At 37.1% G+C, this 17,309-nt stretch overlaps 2 protein-coding genes across 3 annotated transcripts; both read left to right on the top strand.

Moving 5' to 3' along the window:
• The first annotated feature begins 509 nt into the window (after positions 1–509).
• Positions 510–3,702, top strand: LOC112511478. Of its 2 annotated transcripts, none has more exons than XM_025117112.1 (3): positions 510–691; positions 1,619–1,789; positions 3,294–3,702. In XM_025117112.1, the coding sequence occupies exons 1-3, from the start codon at positions 524–526 to the stop codon at positions 3,375–3,377; spliced, it is 423 nt and encodes a 140-aa protein (XP_024972880.1). In that variant the 5' UTR covers positions 510–523; the 3' UTR covers positions 3,378–3,702. The 2 variants fall into 2 exon arrangements, with proteins under 2 accessions (XP_024972880.1, XP_024972881.1); XM_025117113.1 differs by having other exon boundaries at positions 528–691; positions 3,304–3,385.
• A 2,880-nt stretch (positions 3,703–6,582) lies between these two features.
• Positions 6,583–16,344, top strand: LOC112511377 (protein RCC2 homolog). Its single transcript, XM_025116973.1, has 15 exons — positions 6,583–7,081; positions 7,183–7,244; positions 7,519–7,586; positions 8,660–8,781; positions 9,636–9,741; positions 9,856–9,907; positions 12,095–12,212; positions 12,354–12,384; positions 12,483–12,506; positions 12,656–12,780; positions 13,881–13,962; positions 14,478–14,600; positions 14,680–14,733; positions 14,854–14,923; positions 15,690–16,344. The coding sequence occupies exons 1-15, from the start codon at positions 6,886–6,888 to the stop codon at positions 16,041–16,043; spliced, it is 1,587 nt and encodes a 528-aa protein (XP_024972741.1). The 5' UTR covers positions 6,583–6,885; the 3' UTR covers positions 16,044–16,344.
• The last annotated feature ends 965 nt before the right edge of the window (positions 16,345–17,309 follow it).

Here is a 17,309-nt window from a genome sequence, read left to right on the forward strand (position 1 = left end):
CGATAACCCTAGAGATCGATAACCCTATGCGATCGAGATATCCCACCTGCATCCAGTCTCCGACATCGGTTTTCTGATCGATCGATAACCCACACCTATTTTTTGGTCATTTTCTGATCGAGATATCCCTATTTTCTGATCGAGATATCCCTATTTTCTGATCGATCGATAACCCTAGAGATCGATAACCCTATGCGATCGAGATGTCCTTTTTGGTCATTTTACGTGTATAAGCAAAATTTGCCAAACACTAAAAAACAACTTATCAGCTTATTGCAGTTTGGTACCGCTATAAGCTAATCCAAACACTTTTTACAAAACTCCGGTTTGATACCGCATAAGTTAATAAGCACTTTTACAAAAAAACATAAGTTGTTTTAAATAAGCAATCCCAAACACCCCCTAAGAATGCATGATTTTAATTGTTAAATTTGCAATTTTGTTGTATAATAATAATATAGTTTGATAGGTTTTTTTAATATACAAAAAGAGTATTGACAAATACACATCGAAACGACGACGTATGAGTTCGCTAATATGGTTTGGTTGGTCCAGTAGAAGTACGACTCTTGGTCGTCAGCAAGCTTCAATGGCAGTGAACGGTACGAAGAAGAAAGGTTATGGATGGGCGGTTTCAGCGGGACTCTGTGCAGCCCTTGCCGCCATTTCTGCCAAGTTCATTACCCCACAGGTAGGTTTTTGCTCCATCTCCTTTGTATTTCGCCGTTGCTCTACTGCCCTAACCTGGTCATACTTGTTCGGAACCCTAAAAGATCTTAACTTGTCATCGATTCATCAAAATGTAAGTTTCAGTTCTTCATTACACCATGAATGTATTTCAATGTCGGTGTCGTGATCAGATTATGGAATGCTTACTGAATCATATGAATGTTTAATTCCTTCGATTGTAAATATCAAATCACATATATTCCAATTTCCAAATACTGAGAAATCGAAGATTTTTACTTGAATCATAGTTAGTTCGAAGTATACCTCTGTGGAGCAGGAGGTTTAATTAAGTTCTTTGTTTTTCTCTTGTTTGTTTCAATTACTTTCATCGGATATATTATCTCATGAATTTGGCCCATACTTGCGGAAAGGGAAAACCCTTAATTATTAGAGTGCAGATTAGTCGTAGTTACTTACCATATCTGGAACACCATTGGTGAGATCATGAGATCTGTTGGCAAGAGCATCTCCAACCATACGGCAAATATCATATTTTACCCGAAAGGAAGCTCCATCTGATGGGCAAAAAAAACTGCAAAATGCCTATAGATGGGATAGAAACGCCATGTATGCCTGTATTTCGTGTTTTGTTCAAACGCCATATATGCCATGTGGTTGGAGTTGAAACAACTTTTGGTGTTAATGGCCCCACCAATTTGGTGTTTCTTTGGTTCTAGGGTCAGAGATGTCCAAATTTTGCATCAGGTTTGACAAATATGTGTCTGTTTGTACATGAAATTGCATACATGCACTTTAAGTTCATTTGCCTTCTTGTCTCCATTATCCATAATAAGTCCATTAAAGCATCTTATCTGGTTAAAAATCAAAGTATGATTATGTGCTACTTTGGTATTCTTGCGACTAATAAAAAAACTTTCTTCTTTAACAGCTTGTTAGGTATGTTATGGTTATAGTTTTCAATGTGGTGATGTGGGGATGCTATGTAAATAGCCTGAAAGCTCTCTCCTCTCTGCAAGCAACTGTGACCAACTTTGCAACCAACTTCCTTTCTTCTGGTTTAGCTGGATTTTTCCTCTTTGATGAACCACTGCCATTGAAGGTACATCTACATTGGCCTGTGAATTTTAGCTATTGACAATGCACTTTTCTTATCACACATTGGCTTTGCTGATCATACAAGACAACATTAACACCTTTAAGCATATTACCATTTACCAATGATCTAAACCATTTTCATGTCAGTAATCTTTTGGGGTAACCTGGCTGTGCGGCCAGATTGCCTGCGCCTTGACTAATCCCATAGGGATCTCAATATAACACCTAGGAAAATCCCATGGCGACTTATAGGGAGGAGAGCTAAGGCCTAACCTTTATTTCCAATTCAGAACATAACGGTTCACACCTTACTTAAAGGTTATGATGTAGGGGAAAGAACCTTGTGATTCAATTTTCCTTATAATTTTTTCACTCAAGTACACTGGTCTATATGCCAGATAACAATATACCAGGTCTGTGTCCCAATATTCCGATGCTTAAAAGGTAAAAAAGATGTTTCCTCTATTACATGAAAGTTTAAACATTTTTCTTTACATGATGTCCTTACAAATCGTGACATTCTTTTTTGAGAAAACCACTTTTCTTCCTTCGTCTTTATTATCACTGTAAGAAACTGATGGCATCGATTTGGTTTCACGATATTTTTCTTTTTGCCTATATTGAAGGGTGCTGTAGAAATTTGAGAGATGGTCAAAGGTTATACTTGTCCTGTGTCAAATCGAATGTTTCAATTTCCATGGGAGGAATCTAGAGGTTAATCGTACTTTGACAACTTTACATAAGGCAGAGTTGGTTATTTTGGGGTGGTAGTGGAAAAGTTAGCGTTTTTGGTCAAGTGAGTTGAACATTTTTCTTTTCCCCATTTGGAAGTGTTTTTGTCTCTGTATTCTATTTGTGTAATCTCTTGTAGGAGCATAGATGGGATTATAAACGTGGACAAATACAAGATTGTAATTCAATAGATATACATACCAGGGAACAGTTGACTGAAAGTTTAATTATCTGTATAAAATATCCAAAAGCATGGATAGTCATAGTTAAAGTCGGCCGACATGATTCCCCAGAAGGATAATTAGCGTTATGTGACTAACCCTCGATGTATTATGGTTATCAGATTGTACGTCTTTGACATTTGCTACTTTGCATCTTTTTGACTTTGATTGTTGGCTGCCTAGGCCATAAAACCAAATCAAACCAAACTGACCCAGTAGATTCCACTCGAAAGTAGGGTTCTTCTTTTTTGGGGGGGGGGGATGTATGCAAACTTGACCTCTTACCAGAAGAGTAAACCAGGGGTTGCCTAGGTCATCCAACCGCTATTTATTCGCTAGATTAACCTATAAATTGCTGGAGTTGATGAAGATTTCTAATTTAGAAATGTTAGGCATTCGTGAGTGAGTTTGTGCTGAAACGACTCGTATGAAATAAATACGTAGAAATTAAGCTCAAAGTTGTAACTTTTTGCATCAAACAACAATCATAAAAGTGATTTGATATTTCATTGCCTACTCACAACTATCCCATGTCTGATAGAGAGGTTGATTCAGTGGTTTGCAGGTGCCCTGCTTATTGTAGTTGGTGTATTCATACTCAGCAAGTCAAGTGTAGAAGAGAAAACAAGCAAGGACTAAAATCCTTCATCGCCTTTCAACCATCACCAGACTTTTGAGCTATTTTGTTCAGCTTTCTTCTTCATTCAGCTGAAGAGTTCAAGTGCAGGTTAGCTGAAATCTGGTGCAGTTGACGATTATCGGGAGACTGTTTTTGCAGGTACATAAACAAAAGAATTGAGCATCAAAACCATTGTTAGATGTAGTCATTTAGCTATCCTTTCTTTTAGATGATCAGAAGCATGTTTCTTATGTTCGAATTTTCTTTTAAGGATCCCGGTCTTCTTTTTCTTTCCAGAATTGCAATTTCAACGATTTCAATTTCTATTGAGTTTTTCGTCCTTGATACCGATCTAAGTGAAAATGCTATGCATCAATTTCCCTTTATGAAAATTTGAAAAACATCATTGTTAGAGTGTACTCAATTGGTTGAACTTGTTCAAGGGAAGAGGTCCTCAACCCCCCAAGGGTGGGTCAATTTTTTTCGTAACTATAGTTGTTTTGACCTGCTTGCATGCACCCCAACTGATCTCATGGCCCCTGAAGTATAGTTAGGGAAATCCTAATGGCATACTCAAATTGGCGACCTATGTGGAGGATCCAATGACCTAGCATTTATTTGTGGTTTTCCTGACCCTGGGGTTAGTACGGGTCAAGTTCGCAAAATAACTTGGAGGGTTTGAGCCTTTCGGTGCTATTGATCTTGTAATAGGTGATGTCAGTTTCCCATAAAGAAAAGATATGTTTGATTTAATTGTATGTGATATGTCAGATACCACAGTTACCAAAAAGGGAAAATAATAGGAATCGTGGTTCACGGGTGGATCATGTATTCCTTGATAAATTACCATGGTGCCTCATAGGCAAACAACAAACGTTTCACCTCTTATTTTGGGTTCTAATATTTTCGAACAAGAAAATATTTTTCTATAGGTCCAAAATTTGATCCTTGTGTAACTGGTTTTTGGTCGGTCTCTGTTCTGGATCCATGATATGCATCTCTACATGCAACTACATCACTCTCAATGAGAACCAATTGATACCAAAGTCATGAACTTGATACAACTCAAAGATATGTAATTAATCGGTGTTTATGTAATTTAAAAAAACAAACACATGCCATATAAGACAACAAAACGGAACCCTAGCTGAGATTACAACAACATCACTACCATCTCTCCATCGGCGTTGTTGAAGTAAGCAACCATCTCACCATGTCAAGAAAGGAGAGCACGAAATCCCCTGCAAATCGAAACATTAACCACTACCTGAGCAAAAGAGAGACGGTACAAATAGTTACATGATGAAGAGGAGTTTTATGAATAATCAATCATGAAATGCGAATAGAAATATCCAAATAAACATAATCATCATATGAGAGATAATTGAAGAATCGTGTGAGAAGTGAGGATGAAAGTTATGGCGAGAAGCATAAGAAGAGATCCGAACCCTTGATCACTTTTAATCTCATGTCCATCAATAAATTGCGCTTTATAAGGGATTTAATTTAACCTCATTAATATTGACATTCATTTGGGATTGATCCAAGGGTGGAAATATCTTCTTACGTTTCTCACCGTAACTTTCCTTTTGACCGGAACTGAACCCTCGAGAGATATGGATTGTAAGATAAAGTAAAAATATATGAAATTGGTAAAATAAGTGGGTGTGTATTACAAGCTGAATTTGCTTTTTTAGAATCAAAATAAACAAATTATGAAATGTGGTAAAATGCTAAAATGTTGCCAAAAAAATTTGATTTTTGAAACTAAACGTAAATTATCTGATTACTACCAACTTCGATAAATAATGATTATGATTATGATTATTGAAACCACAATAATCATTGTAAAACGCACACCTCAGATAGAGGTGTACAAGGCATAGTTGCGGCCCTCGATGAGCCCAATGCAAGGTCTGACTCTAAACAAAATATGGTCTCGATGCTTGAATGCGAGCCTAATTGAACCCAAATCTCAACCAATCAATGATTCCTACCAGGCTTACACCAGTTATTAATTGTTTATATACTTTACTTAATATTATTAATTGTTTTTATATTTTACTTAATATTATTAAACCAGATCAAATAGACATGAAAGTCTAGGACCAAGACTAGAGAGACCATACTTTATGATACTAGGGTTTGAGTCACCTCTATCGCTAACGATCACCGTAGTCTCATTGTTGTTTAGAGCAAAATCTGGTAGGTTCCAGAAAATATCTATAGACAGAATTGATCAAAAAGCAGAAAACGGATCACAATATGTAACACTTTAGTGAATAAGACCAAAGCTATACTCCCGGTAGCTTATTGGGAATAACTATCGGGAGTGAACAACTTGATCATGGCATGATTTGGGACCCGATTTTTATTGCCAACAACCAAAATATATTTCAATTTGTAATCCGTTCTCATAATTAAGCAATCAAGTTCCGTTCTTTGTTGATAACATATATAATGCCAGTTCCTTGATTTAGTGACTTCTCATGACATTATTTGTCGAACTAGTTGTACTTGTATCCAACGACAAAAGGGGTAATGTTTAACGGTAAATAAAGCCATTAAGAATGAACACATGTATCGAATTTCCCAATTCTTACGACATTATATCATTAATACCGTGTATCTGAGTAATACAAACACTGCTTAAGGCAGTTATGCTTCAATACCTTACGATTCACTTCAAATTCCATCTCTCGTGGATAGTGCTTATACTTGAAAACTATCCACAAAATCTAAACGTTGTGCGTGATTTCTGTCACATCCAAATACTGTAATACTAATCATATTTCCTATCAATACAGTTGCCAAAGATGGATTGCCAACACGTATACAAAAACTGAGGTTTTAAAACATAACCCAGTTTGGTTATGGTTGAATTATTATTGAAAAAATGCGTATCTTTTCATGACATCTGATCGTAATACACTCAAAATCATTAATATCGAATTAATTATTGGCTCGTAAATGCCGTATACTTGTCGAAAGCCCCAATGACACAATACTAATACCGAATTAAAATCGATTTAAAGACGACATAAAACATATAAAACCGATTTAAATCCGAAAAATAAAAGGACGGGAACAAAAGGGAAAGTAGTGGGCCGGTGGGCCCCATTATGCATACTAGAAAGAACCTGCGGAGGCCTTAAACCCTAAATTGAAAAAAAGGGGGAAAATCTAGCTGACAACGACTCCGAAAGAAGAGAGAAAAAGTTAAAGAAAATGAAATGACATTGGAAAAAGTATCAAATCTGGTGAATTGGGATTGAAAGTTGAAACCCCAATTTGCCCAATCCCTTCTCTCACACACTCTCTCTCTTTCCTTATATGTTTTTAGATTTATTACCCTTATTAATAGCAATCACACAGACCCCATTTTTCTTCGTGGAATACAATCCCCTTTTCAACAAGTAGGGTTTCAGCAAATACAATCTTGATTTCGGCCGGAAAGATCCTAAACTTGGGTACTCCTTGTTTAGTGGTTTAGCAGTGGAATCGATTGTGTTGATTATTTGACCGGAGATGTCAACGACGACGGCGGCGCCGGAGACGGAGAAGAAAGAAGAGGAGGTGAAGGGTGGGGAGTTGTTGTTCTGTGGTACGACAGCTTGGGACAGCATTGGACGCCGTAAAGGTTTACCGGAAGCTAACCTAGTTTTGCCAACACGGCTCCGGCCTCTCGTCGGCGTTGACATTTGCTACGTTGCATCTGGCTGTGGTAAGTCTTTCTGAGTAACAATGTCTTTGTGTTTTAACCTTTTTACCGAGTTTTTGGCGTTTAGAGGTTAATATGATGTTTTTGGAAATATTTCTCTGTAGCATCTTGTCATTGTGTGGCTCTGGATGTGGATGGACGTTGCTATACCTGGGGCCGGAACGATGTAAGTTGAAAACATTTTTTGTTGAAATTAATTTGTCAAAGTGAATATTTTTTACTGTGAGTGTATTTTTCAAGATGAAGACTTTAAGTATTAAACTGTGTCATGAATGCTGACAAACATAAAGTGTGGGGTTTTAATTGTATGAATATTAATCTATGTGATCCTAATAGTCAGGATAGGGGCCGTGGGGCCATCTTGTCTAAACAGAGTGTGTTCTTGCACAAAGTTGTAGTGTTTTGATATCTTATAGAGGAAAATCACTGTGTGTTTTCAGAAGGGACAGCTTGGACATGGGGATCAAATTCAACGAGATAGGCCAACGGTCGTCTCTGCATTGGCTTCGTAAGTCTTATTCTGATTCTGGGGACATCATGTACTGGTGTTCCGGCTTTATGTGCTTATTTTATGAGGTTGTGCTTTGTGCATGTGATTTGCAAACTTAGGGGCTGTTTACCAAACGCTTACCCGGGTAAGCGCATAACGGTAAAATTCAACACTATCACTTAATTACCGGGTAAGATTCTAGTCCACGAAAACGTTATCCTATGCAACATTTTACACGGTAAGCGCTAACCATGGTAAGAGTAGTTGCCCCCACTTACCGGGTAAGATTCTTGGTTCTTGCCATATTCATTTGGTAAGGTAACGTGACTTGGTAAGCACTTATCCAAGTAATATTTGGTAAACGGCCCCTTAGTACTGTTACTTGGATGCTCAATGAATTTGTAATTCACGTATCCTTGAGGAGGTGATACGATGTCATTGAAGTTATCAAAATCATACTATACAATATCCAAAATGCATGATTATGTTCCATTCATGAGACAAATGATGGAAAATACGTTATCAAATTGGATTCCGACTTGAACTCGTGCGGTAGTGAAACAAAGTATGTAATACTATTCTATATATTTACCATATTTGTGGATTTAGTGTTTATTGATGAAGAACTTAGCAGGAGAACCACATATAGAAAGGATTTTTTTTGTTGGGTGATAAGTCTCTCGTGCTTCGTATTTGACAATGTTGTTATTTGCACGTACAAATACACACATTTATTGGTTCGCATATCACTAGAATGCTTGCCTTTAGTGCTTTTATATTTATGCAAAGTATATAGTGTACTTAAGTAAAACTTGAAACAGATCTATAATGCAGTTCAATTCACAGTTCAAGAAATAACTGTAGTATTTCTTGATTCGATTTACAAATTGGCAACTACCCATAGGTGGGTAATGACTAACGAACATGAAGTATTTGATATATGAGGATATGCAAGTTATGGGATCACATTTTCATAAATTTGTGCATCTTATCTACATACGTGTTGTTGTCTCATAATCTTATTTATGCCATCTATGTTTATTGCTTCAACACAGCACTCTTTTGTGTCAACGTGTTCGTCTTGCTTTCAGGTACAAAATTGTTAAAGCTGGGAGTGGGAGAGCCCATATGGTTGTAGTAACTGAAGATGGCCTCTCTCTGTCTTTTGGTTGGAATAAACATGGGCAGCTTGGAACAGGCTCAGTCAAGAATGGTGGGTTCTTCATTCTTCTACCCCTTTCCATCCACTTACCATTACCATAATTTTAGCGTCCGCCATAAACTGCAGATTCTGACTCATTTACACATGGATTTCTACAGTGCAATGGAAACAAAACATTGACCAAACTACGAAACAAAACATTGTTTACGCTTCACACCCATTGTATACATTTTAATATTTAATTTGACAGGGTACTAAATATATATTTGCATTCACTGTACTATGAATCCGAATTGTGTACCTGTCATGTTTAACCCTCCACAGGTCGTGAACCAGCGACTTAGTATGGTGTATCCTTACGGACCTTACCCACGGAATGGATCAACTATACTGTGGATTGGGCAACAATACTTCACTTTTGCTGTGAACTAGGTTCAACCAGGCTACTCTATGTGGGACAAAGAACCAGAAGGATAATGGGATAGCTTTTATGCTAAAAGGAACTAGGGTTTCAAGGTATTACATTGAGAAACCCTAGGATTTCTTGAGAATGGCACATGAAATTAGACAAATCAATCAACCAAACTAAGTATTTTAGACAAATCAATCAACCAAACTAAGTAACTTTTTGTGGAGAACACAATACCCTTTTTTTAAATAATAGAGATGTGAATTTATATGACATGGCAACAAAAATACACTAAAAATCTCATATGGATACCAACAAACTTAAGCATTCGAGTCAAATTAAAAGTTGCAACAAGTTATAATATACAACTACTAATCTATTCTTCCATTGTCCCCACTAACAGTCTGCAGGGCTAGAATTATAAGTTGCTTATTTCCTGGCCCGAAGAAGGTTTTTGTTTATGCTAATAAGGTTCTTGTCTCTTTGTCTTCTGTAGAAATTGAGCTATATCCAGTACGCTGTCTGGTATCTGAAGTAAAAAATGTTGCTTGTGGGGCTGATTTTACTGTTTGGTTGACTTCTGTTGAAGGCGCTTCCATACTGTATGATCAGTGCATTTTTTATACTGGATTATCTTGATGCTAAATTAAGTTTGCCTGTGGTTGCAAGCTGTATACCAAACATTTGCTGAATGTACAGTGTTTCTTGGTTTTTAGAACTGCTGGACTTCCTCAGTATGGTCAACTTGGACATGGAACTGACAATGAGGTACACTTCCTTTTGTTTGTTTCTTTCAGGGTGATTATTTCTGTATCCAAGCTGTTCTGGTAGTAATTGCATAGTATTACCGTCACCATAGTTAAATAGCAAATGTATGATATCACTCGATGACGGTGGCAGTAAAGATAAGTTGATGTGTATAGTTTTTTGCCAAATGTGGCTAGATTCTTCTGGATATTATTGAACTGGAGTTAGCTAACCTATTGTCTTAAATATCAAGTATTGGTTGTGTAGTCATTTGATTTGACTTTTTGCAAGATTGGTGGGTTTTTTAGTTGCGGGTGGACTGGTAACATATCTATATGACTATATTTACTGTTTTTGGCTCCCCATTAATTTGTAATGGGCAATATCCACACGATTACTTGGTAACTTACTTCTAAAGGTAGAGAACGCTGCATTCTGTAGCCTAGTCTCGCTTAGTTCACAACCAAACTATAGTGGCTCTCTTTGGCAATATCTAGTTATATCTTACTGTTAAAGCATCTCGTTGTTGGTGACTTGATGTCTTCATCATTTTAGCTTCTGGTTGACTCTCAACCATAGGAATGGATGTCTACATTGTCAAGGTATATAGACATTCAGCAGTATCATGGACACAGTTTGTATCACATTCTTGGTCTAAGGCTTGCTCCCAGAAATATGTGATGCAAGTACTCACAGAGAAGGTCTAAGGAAGATGAGGAAAAAAGGTTCTAACAAAGGTGTAGCTATTCTGTAGGTCAAGATGCAGGACCAAACTACTCATCCTTGTCATATCTATCTTCTGTCAAATCTGAAATTTAATCATGAAAAAGAATTGCAAGTTGGTAAGATCAAGCTGAGAATTCAAAACTATCAAACGATCCCTATCACCATAGAACCTTTAAATATCTTGAACTCCTCAATTATAGTTCAATACCTCAATAAGTGTCACTGTCTTCTCTTAATTTACTCAGCTTTGTTCCTTGTTCCAGTAACGCTCAAGCCAGTTAGTTTATTAAAACTTTAATCCATATAAAATACAACATCAAAGTATCAATAAGTTTCAAGTGAGCTGATTGGATTTACCAATGTAGTAAAAATTAGTGCACAATCATGTTAATAGGGCCTGGGGCCACTGTTTGATGTTCATAATTTTTATATGTACTTGGATATATTGAGGTCTCCTAGACATAATGTTATTTGAACTTGACAAATTAAGTTAGGTTATAGTGTCTCACCATGTGTTACATTGCTCTTGGCTTATAGTGGGAGTGAGAGTATGTCATCTTAATGTACGTGGTAGTGCTGGCTGGAGATGGGGGTAGATTTACTACCCATGTGGCACAGAAATTATGTGTTATTTCATCCTAATTCATTTTTCATTTGAAACTAGAACTTCATAGATATACATTTATCCATTTCCACTCTCTCCCTTTTTTTCCTCTCTTCCCAGCTGTAGCTTCTATTACCAATCGGTAGCACAAATCAAAGAGAAAAAAATAATATCTATACATGTGTAAGAAGATCGTTGAACTTTCATTTTGAAATATTTTAGGAGAGGGATAAGCTAAAAATGTAAACACAATTATGCAAAGACTGTTACTGTAACATTACCTTTGATTTGAAGTGGTTAAGGGAAGGAAACCAAATCCTTTCAGAGTGTCTGCTTGTATGTTCCATAGTGGGAGTTCTAACAGCCGCCTGTAAGAAACGAGTAAACACGATTGTACAAAGACTGTTACCGACTTACTGTAACATGGTATGATTTGCCACGCCCATCCACTTCTTCCAACTGGAAATATATCAGTAAAAAGGAAGTAAATAAAGGACACCCTAGATGTCCACTCCCGGCCATCCGAGAAGACGCGTTTACCTACTTTACCATAAAATGGGGCACTGAGTTTGCTGGGCTATGCATACCTCCAAAAGAAGAAAAAAGATATATTTTTTCATGGAGCTGACGATGGGCACAGCTCACAGCCCTCTCTGTTTATATGGTGTTAAGAGAAATAAAAGTCAAGTTTATTGGTAATTGAATCTTGAAGCACATGTAATTTATGGGTCTCATCTGTGATGAGGTTTTATAGTTTTTTGAAATTTGATATCTTGTATAAATTTTTATGCTTTGATCCGTATTACCTTAAATAGATTAAAACTTAATACATGATTTTATGCTGTTCCAAACTTGATAAAGTATTTCTTATTTTTCAGTACAATACCAAAGATAGCTCGGTAAGGCTTGCGTATGAGGCACAGCCCCGCCCTAAGGCTATAGGTTCTCTTGCTGGTCAAACCATAGTAAAAGTTGCTTGTGGATCAAACCATACAGGTTATACATATAGTCTGTATTTTTTATATGTTGCCCCCTGTATGCGAATAAAACAGATGCATTCTTGTGTCTTATGGTGTTTATTTATTTTTAATTATTTTTATTATGATTGTTCTGTCTCTAATATGGTTGGGTGTTCAGTTGCTGTGGACTCGCAGGGCTACGTTTACACGTAAGTTTTCCTGCACTTCTTGTAAATGCTGATAAAAGAACGTCATTGGTAATATGTGGTTCTTTCTTTTACTAAATACTTGCTCCAAAACATTGTAGGTGGGGCTTTGGAGGATACGGAAGGTCAGTACTTCTTGATTCTCATTAAGATTTTATGCATGCTGGCCTAGTTATCCATTTCATGGATGGATTCTTAACTTGAGTTTTTAGTACTACTGTTCTTGATCCTCTGCATGGCGGTTATAATCTATCTACTTAAACTCCAATTGTAGGCTTGGGCATAGAGAGCAAAAGGATGAGTTTAGTCCTCGCCGTCTTGACGTGTTCACGAAGCACAATCTTGTACCTCCTGGTGCAGTGGTTTCTGCTGGTTCTGTGAATTGTGCTTGTACTGCTGGTATGTCTTTTTGTTCTTTGCTTGTTGGTAAAAAACGGGTTTTGCACATAATAACTTCTTTTCTATTATCAGTGAACTTTTTTTGTTGGTTGGTGTGATTGGAAATGTGCATCATTCTCTTACTGAAGTTGCAACTAGCATGGAATGATATATGATTCGCCAAGCCAATTTTTTTGGTACATAATATCCTACATAGCTTGTTAGGGGGGGGGGGGGTTAAGGCTAGACAAGCAGGGATGCAAAGCTCTCTTATCTGTTTTTTGTCTTAGCATGATCTAACAAAGCTATTGATGACATCGGGTGAATTCATGACACTAAGGGACCGTTTACGAAACACTTACCCGGTAAGTGCTTATCAAGTTACATTACCTTACTGATGAATATGGAAGGACCAATAATCTTAACTAGTAAGAGTAAAGACAAGGACCTAGAGTCTTACCCGGTAAGTGAGGACGACTCTTACCATGGTTAGCGCTTACCGGGTAAATTATTGTATACGATACCGTTTTGGTGGACTAAAATCTTACCTAGTAAGTAAGTGATAGTATTGAATTTTGCCGATAAGTACTTACCCGGGTAAACGGATCCTAAGGTAGACATGTGTGCAAAGTTGGAAATGTGGAGAAATGCCTTGGAATCTCTAGATTTAGATTTTCTTATCGAGGGAAGGAGCTGAATATCTGTTAGCTGCCCATAAGCAGGTGCTTGAAAACTTCTGTTTTGTACTGTGGGTTGATTCTGCATCGAGAGTGAAAGTTATGAAATTTTAAGTTGTAGCATAAGACGAACATGGAAGAACAGAGGACATGCTTTTGGAGTGTTGTGTGATGTTCAAGTGCCATTGAAGCTGAATGGTAGAGAAATGAGAGAGCATGTCGTGAAATTATTTGGTCCATCTCCCCAATAGATGTTGGAGAGGTTGTATCAAGCAACAGCCACCAGGATGTTTGGGGATTGAAGTTAACTTTGGTTGATGTAAATGAAACTGCAGAGATATGAACCTGGCCCATGTTTACAACTTAAACAGTTAGATCCTCAAAAAATATTGTGATGATGTTTTCATGCTCGTTGTATTGTGACCGACAAATTTCTTTGTTCAGGTGGAGGGCAGATGTACATGTGGGGCAAGATAAAGAACACTGGTGATGATTGGATGTACCCTAAACCTCTAATGGATCTCAGGTTTCTACCTTCTGCCTAACTGCTGATATCGTAGCACTTCATGATCTGCTATTTATAGATTTTGCATGTTTATTTGAATATTGATGGTTGATGATCCCCTTTGGGGTCTACTTTGTTCTTTTAAAAACTTGTGTGTTAGGACTTGATATCATCTACCCGCTAAGTGGGTCAGTACCATCCTTTGGACAAACATCTTTTTTCTTTTTATGTGAGTGAATAGATATTGAATGATATCTTCCTAACTACTTTGATGAATGAGGGATATGCTTGTACGCTTATTACCACCTCCTTATTGGAATTTAGAAGAGCTCAAGTTTAATTGAATTCCAAAGTATTTCTTGACCTCTACCTTACCATATCTGTTATCTCCCATGTTTTAAATTTGTCATGATTATTTTTATGTTATCCCTGAGTGCAAGTTATGGTCTTCAAGGTTGGATGTCTATTGCAATTTGGGTTATCTATTTTATTTGAACTTGTTTTAGTTAACACTTTTGTTTCTTATTCTTTTGTAGTGGTTGGAACATTCGCTGCATGGATTCAGGCAGTATGCATCATTTTGTTGGTGCTGATAGCTCATGCATAAGTTGGGGGCATGCGCAGTCTGGTGAACTTGGATATGGGCCTAATCAGCAGAAGTATGTTAGTTTTCTTATACTTTTTTCACGCTTATCTTTCCCTACTTATTAATAGTAATTTTCTGTGTTTGAGTTGCAGATCTTCTGCAATCCCCAAAAAGGTGGACATACTCGAAGGCATGCATGTTATCAGGTTCGTACTTGATTTTTGTGTGTGTGCGCGTGTGACCACTATTTTATTATGTGCTTATTGTGTGCGTTCTGAAAGCTTTATTATGTTCTTATTTGGTGATTATTTTTTGTTGTCTTGTAGTGTTGCATGTGGTTTTGCACATTCCTTGGTGGTGGTCGATAGAACAAATGTTGCTGATCAACTTGACCAGGTAACTAGAAGTTGTAGACGCTTGTTGCCCTTGTGTTTTCTTTCTTTTAATCCTGCCTGTTGTGTATTTTATTTGGTGAAGTTAAAAAAGGGCCAATTAGTTAAATGACTATGAATAAATTTTCAGTCAGGAACATGACGTTTTGATTTTTTTCCCCTTTTAACTCGATAACCTTGAAATGACCTGCCTCTGGTGTAAAACAGTCTGCCCCGGTGAAACCTTTGTAAAAACACTAATGTTAATTTGTAAAAAGGACAAACATGGATCAAAATACATGAAACTTTGATTTAGTTCCTATTTGGTGTAACAAATAATATATATATATATATATATATATATCTATATCTATATATATATATATATTTCCAATCTATGCTATGAAGTTTAAGTTTGTTTATCTTTTCTACCCATTTTGACCGGTAACCTGCTGATCATGTAAGGTTTAATGACTTGGATACCCATTTACGAAAGGTTTATAAAATGTACAAGGAAGGTTTACAGCAAATTGGACAATAAACTTGACATCTATGTCATCAAGTGTTACAAGATCAACGGGTTATCGGTCAAATTAAGATGTTTTGAAACTTTGTTACATTAATTGAGGAAAAAAAGATTATGTTACACTAAATAGGAACAGATGCACACTTAGTTACATTTTGATGCATTTTCTCTAGTAAAAACGACTTCCATTGAAAAAACACTTTGTTTCTCTAGTAAAAACGACTTCCATTGAGGTTTTGTTTTAACTCTTGGTGGTTGTTTACAGCTTGATATTTATGATGGCAAAGCTGCGGGTGAAGGGGTTGAAGAACCTGATACTAAACCTCCACCACCCAAGAAAACCAACAAGAAAGCTGGTGCAAAAGCACCTCAAACTTCCAACAAAAGGAAGAAATCGAAAGAATCTTCAGATTCAGAAGACTCGGAACAGGAAAGCATTGATGAAGATGAGGATGAAAGTGATGAAGAGGCTAACGGGTTTGCTGAAAAGAAGAGTCGGAGGGGTGGGAAGGCTGCTGGCAGAGGTCGAGGCAGGGGTCGCCCTCCGGCAGCGGCAAAGGAAGGAGGAGCGGTGGCGGCACCGGCAAAGAGGGGAAGAGGAAGACCAAAGAAGGCATGAGTGTTCCAATTTTGGCATGTCTGTACTTTACTATGATCATTTCACTAACTACTTTGTATTCTGATCCATGGTGCATTTGGAAGAAAGGATGGCTTAATGGGTAGAGGATGATGGGTGGAACTTCTTTAACTTCATTTCATTGTGAATTTGTGTATTTTCAATTTGGATGGTTTTTCATTAATGCAATTTTTTTGCATTGTTGGACTGTGGACCCTCTTCTTTCCTTCAAGTTGTAAGCTACTCTTTGGTTGTAGAATTTGTTTCATTGCAATCTCATGTTTGGTTTGAAAGGTTTTTTAAATTGAAATCTTGATCATCTGTTTCTAATGTTCTGTGAATAGTCGGGACATTGAGGAATATCTAGAAAGGCATTTTGGGAATCGGTTTGATTCTATCACTGATCTCAAAGAATTGATCTTTTTTTAGTTGTTGAATCTTTTTTTTGATTGATCAACGTGTGATGTTTAACCAAATCAAATTCTCTCTCGATATGTTCATCGAAAATTCCGATTCGGACTGATTCATATTCATTATTTAAATTCTTCTTCGTATTCACTGAAAGGAGATAGGTGGTTGGTATATTTCATGAGACTTCGATTTGTATGTAAAATGTTTTAGGATATGTTAAAAATACTTGTTTTGTAATAATTAATTAATAAAAGATTAATTTTTAATTATTTTTTATATTTATTTGTAAATTATTCATAAAGAATGAAATACAATTCTTATCCCAAATCTACAAATCAAACAAGTCAAAGATATCAAAACCCTCCACTTCCAAGTCCTTTCGATAAATCCAAATCCCTTGTAATCATTTTATCAAACCAAACGTCTCCTAAAGGGTCGTTTGGTTCACGAAATTTGAAGGAATTTGATGGAATTGGAATGACAAATTCCTTTGACCAAACTACAATTCCTTTGTTTGGTTCATTTTTTTGAAATTGATGGAATCCATCACCAGCCACTACGACCATGCTACTATTGTTCGTCATGCTTCACCCCTAACCCCCCACCACGACCACACCACTATTGTCGCCGCCACCCATCCACTAACCTTACCCCACCACTAACCACCATGCCACTACTGTTGTCATCACACCCACCCACCCACCCCCGGTCACTCACTGTATATCCCTATTACAACCATGTTACTATCACGCCCCTAACTTAACCCCCACCACCATGCCATTATTGTCGCTGTTACAATTGCCACTCACCCTCATCCACCCCACCTCAACCCACCACTAAACACCATGCTACTACTGT

The sequence above is a fragment of the Cynara cardunculus genome, assembly GCF_001531365.2.
Source record: "Cynara cardunculus var. scolymus isolate 2C chromosome LG 4, CcrdV1, whole genome shotgun sequence".
Lineage (NCBI taxonomy): Eukaryota > Viridiplantae > Streptophyta > Magnoliopsida > Asterales > Asteraceae > Cynara > Cynara cardunculus.

Bases quoted from the DNA above. Each gene is read 5' to 3' on its own strand.
- LOC112511377 (XM_025116973.1), top strand. From the start codon at position 6,886: ATGTCAACGACGACGGCGGCGCCGGAGACGGAGAAGAAAGAAGAGGAG. The intron at 7,082-7,182 runs GTAAGTCTTTCT...ATTTCTCTGTAG, and splicing joins CTACGTTGCATCTGGCTGTG to CATCTTGTCATTGTGTGGCT. The intron at 14,601-14,679 runs GTATGTTAGTTT...TTTGAGTTGCAG, and splicing joins TATGGGCCTAATCAGCAGAA to ATCTTCTGCAATCCCCAAAA.
- LOC112511478 (XM_025117112.1), top strand. From the start codon at position 524: ATGAGTTCGCTAATATGGTTTGGTTGGTCCAGTAGAAGTACGACTCTT. The intron at 692-1,618 runs GTAGGTTTTTGC...CTTCTTTAACAG, and splicing joins CCAAGTTCATTACCCCACAG to CTTGTTAGGTATGTTATGGT. The intron at 1,790-3,293 runs GTACATCTACAT...AGGTTGATTCAG, and splicing joins ATGAACCACTGCCATTGAAG to TGGTTTGCAGGTGCCCTGCT.